Source organism: Volvox carteri (genome assembly GCF_000143455.1).
Source record: "Volvox carteri f. nagariensis unplaced genomic scaffold VOLCAscaffold_20, whole genome shotgun sequence".
Lineage (NCBI taxonomy): Eukaryota > Viridiplantae > Chlorophyta > Chlorophyceae > Chlamydomonadales > Volvocaceae > Volvox > Volvox carteri.
The window spans coordinates 1,885,603-1,887,646 of record NW_003307563.1 but is presented as its reverse complement, the minus strand read 5'-3'; the positions used below and the strand labels follow the sequence as shown (position 1 = coordinate 1,887,646).

At 62.5% G+C, this 2,044-nt stretch overlaps 1 protein-coding gene across 1 annotated transcript in view; it reads left to right on the top strand.

The window, feature by feature from the left end:
• The window catches only part of VOLCADRAFT_91386 (uncharacterized protein), a gene marked incomplete at both ends in the record, with an annotated part of 26,440 nt that overhangs the window by 18,430 nt on the left and 5,966 nt on the right, over nt 1–2,044 (top strand). Inside the window, 4 exons of the mRNA XM_002950870.1 lie at nt 269–354; nt 647–756; nt 1,293–1,433; nt 1,655–2,014. Coding sequence (XP_002950916.1) covers nt 269–354; nt 647–756; nt 1,293–1,433; nt 1,655–2,014 — 697 coding nt within the window. The remainder of the gene's footprint in view (nt 1–268; nt 355–646; nt 757–1,292; nt 1,434–1,654; nt 2,015–2,044) is intronic.

The window sequence follows — 2,044 nt, the reverse complement described above, 5'->3', positions numbered from 1 at the left end:
GGTGCAGGTGGGAAGGTATGTATGTATAAACTTGTTATATGTATATGTATGTATGTATGTCTCCTTGCTGAAGGCGAGGGGTTAGGGCCCCGCCCCTGCCCCGTGCCGACAACCTCCGCAGCGATGTTATCGATCCCTCCTCGAGGGGGCCGGCACGCCGTCGTACTGCTAATACACCCACCCGAATTTGCCACCCCCTCCCGACACCGTCACGCGGTCCCCCTTCCCCCCCGCCGGGCCCTCGACATACATACACACATACACACAGATGCATCTTCCGGCGTCAGTGCTTTCCCCCGGGGACCGGCCCCCTGCCTGATGTCATACCCGGAGTGGGACGACATGGTACGGCAGGTGAGTGAGTGAGCGAGTGAGTGAATGGGTGCAGATAGCAGATTGTGAGATTCCCGTCCTGCGCCTCGTCCTCCTCCTCCTCCTCGTCCTCCTCTGTCCTTATCCCTGATTCGCTCGTGCTAGCTCTCAAACCCCTCCCCCCACCTCCCCTCCCTCCCCCACCTCCTCTCCCCCCACCTCCCCCCTCCCTTCCTTCCCCCCACCTCTCCCCCACCTCCCCTCCCTCCCCCACCTCTCCCCCCTCCTCTCCCCCCACCTGCCCTCCCTCCCCTCCCTCCCCACCCCACCCCAGGCGGCCCCGATGACGTGAAGGCCCAGTTGTTGGGCTCGTTGCTGTTCCTAGACTCCGGAGACCTGGCCCGGGAGTGGCACCTGCGACCTGACCAGTTGCCGCGTGAGCTGGTGGGGGGACCACATCCGGCATTGCAGGTGTGTGTGTGTATGTGTGTATGTGTGTATGTGTGTATGTGTGCATGTGTGCATGTATGTATGTGTGTGTGTTTCTGTTGCACATCGACTGGGGCCTGGCACCGGCCAGGGGCACCTATCGGTACCCCAACGGGAACGACCGCCGAAGCGCTCTCCCGCTAGCGGGAGGGGTGTGTGTGTGTGTGTGTGTATGTGTGTTTCCTCTCCTCGTCTTGGTTTTCTGGACCCAGCTCCCCCCACCATCAGTAGGCTCATTTCCGCTCATTTGGGTCGAGGAGGTCGCGCCCAACATCAACAGGCATACATACACATGCACAAACACACACACACACACACATCAATACATATTCTACGCAAGCCCCTAATACACAATTACATCCCCCTTGAAGACATCAAAAAACAACACAACAGTTCCCGACCCTCCCCTGACCGTCCGCCGTCTCCCCCCCCCCACACACACACATACATACACACATACATACACACACACGCAACCTGCCCCCCTCCAGGTCCTCCTCTCCGTGGATGTTGCCGCTGCCGTATCCGTACTCGGCGCTGCCGTATCCGACTGGGACGCCGTTGAGACGGACCTGCGCGAGGCGGCTGCGCGACCCGCAGCGGAGCTGGACAGCGTGCTGGTGGCGACACAAGTAAGCGCGTGTGTGCGTGTGTGGGAAAGGCTGTGTGTGTGTGTGTATGGGGGGTGCGTTTGTGTACGGGTGGAAGGGGTGTGTGTGGAAAGGGGTGGAAGGGAAGACCGCAGCCATGGAAGCGTAGCGTTTACTTACGTTAGTCCTGAAGGGCCGTTAAAACTCACACGGGGGCGCTCCACACACGTCCATCTCCGCTCGTCTGGGGGGGGGGCCGACAGGTGCTGGTCAACGCCTTCATCCACTTGCTGGAGACGGAAGATGGCCGCGGCAGCAGTAGCCGCGGCGGCGGCGGCGGTGGCGGCGGCGGCGGCTGGGGAGTCGTACTGGACTTCATAGCTGAGTTGCTGGCGGCGAGGCGTGTGGTGGTGCGTCCTGCCTTTGCTGTACGGCTGCTGAAACACGTCGCGGGACGGGCAATGGCCCTGGCAGTGGTGGAGGCGGCGGAGGCGGCGGAGGCGGCGGAGGCGGCGGAAGAGGTCATGGCGGAGGGTCGCGGGGCCGTGGTGGCGACGCCGCTGGCGCCTGCGGGGGTGTCCCGGGATGAGCTCGAGGCGCTGTTTGAGCGGTTGGTGGTGTCAGTGGGCGTCAATTCGGAAGTTCCCGTTCGG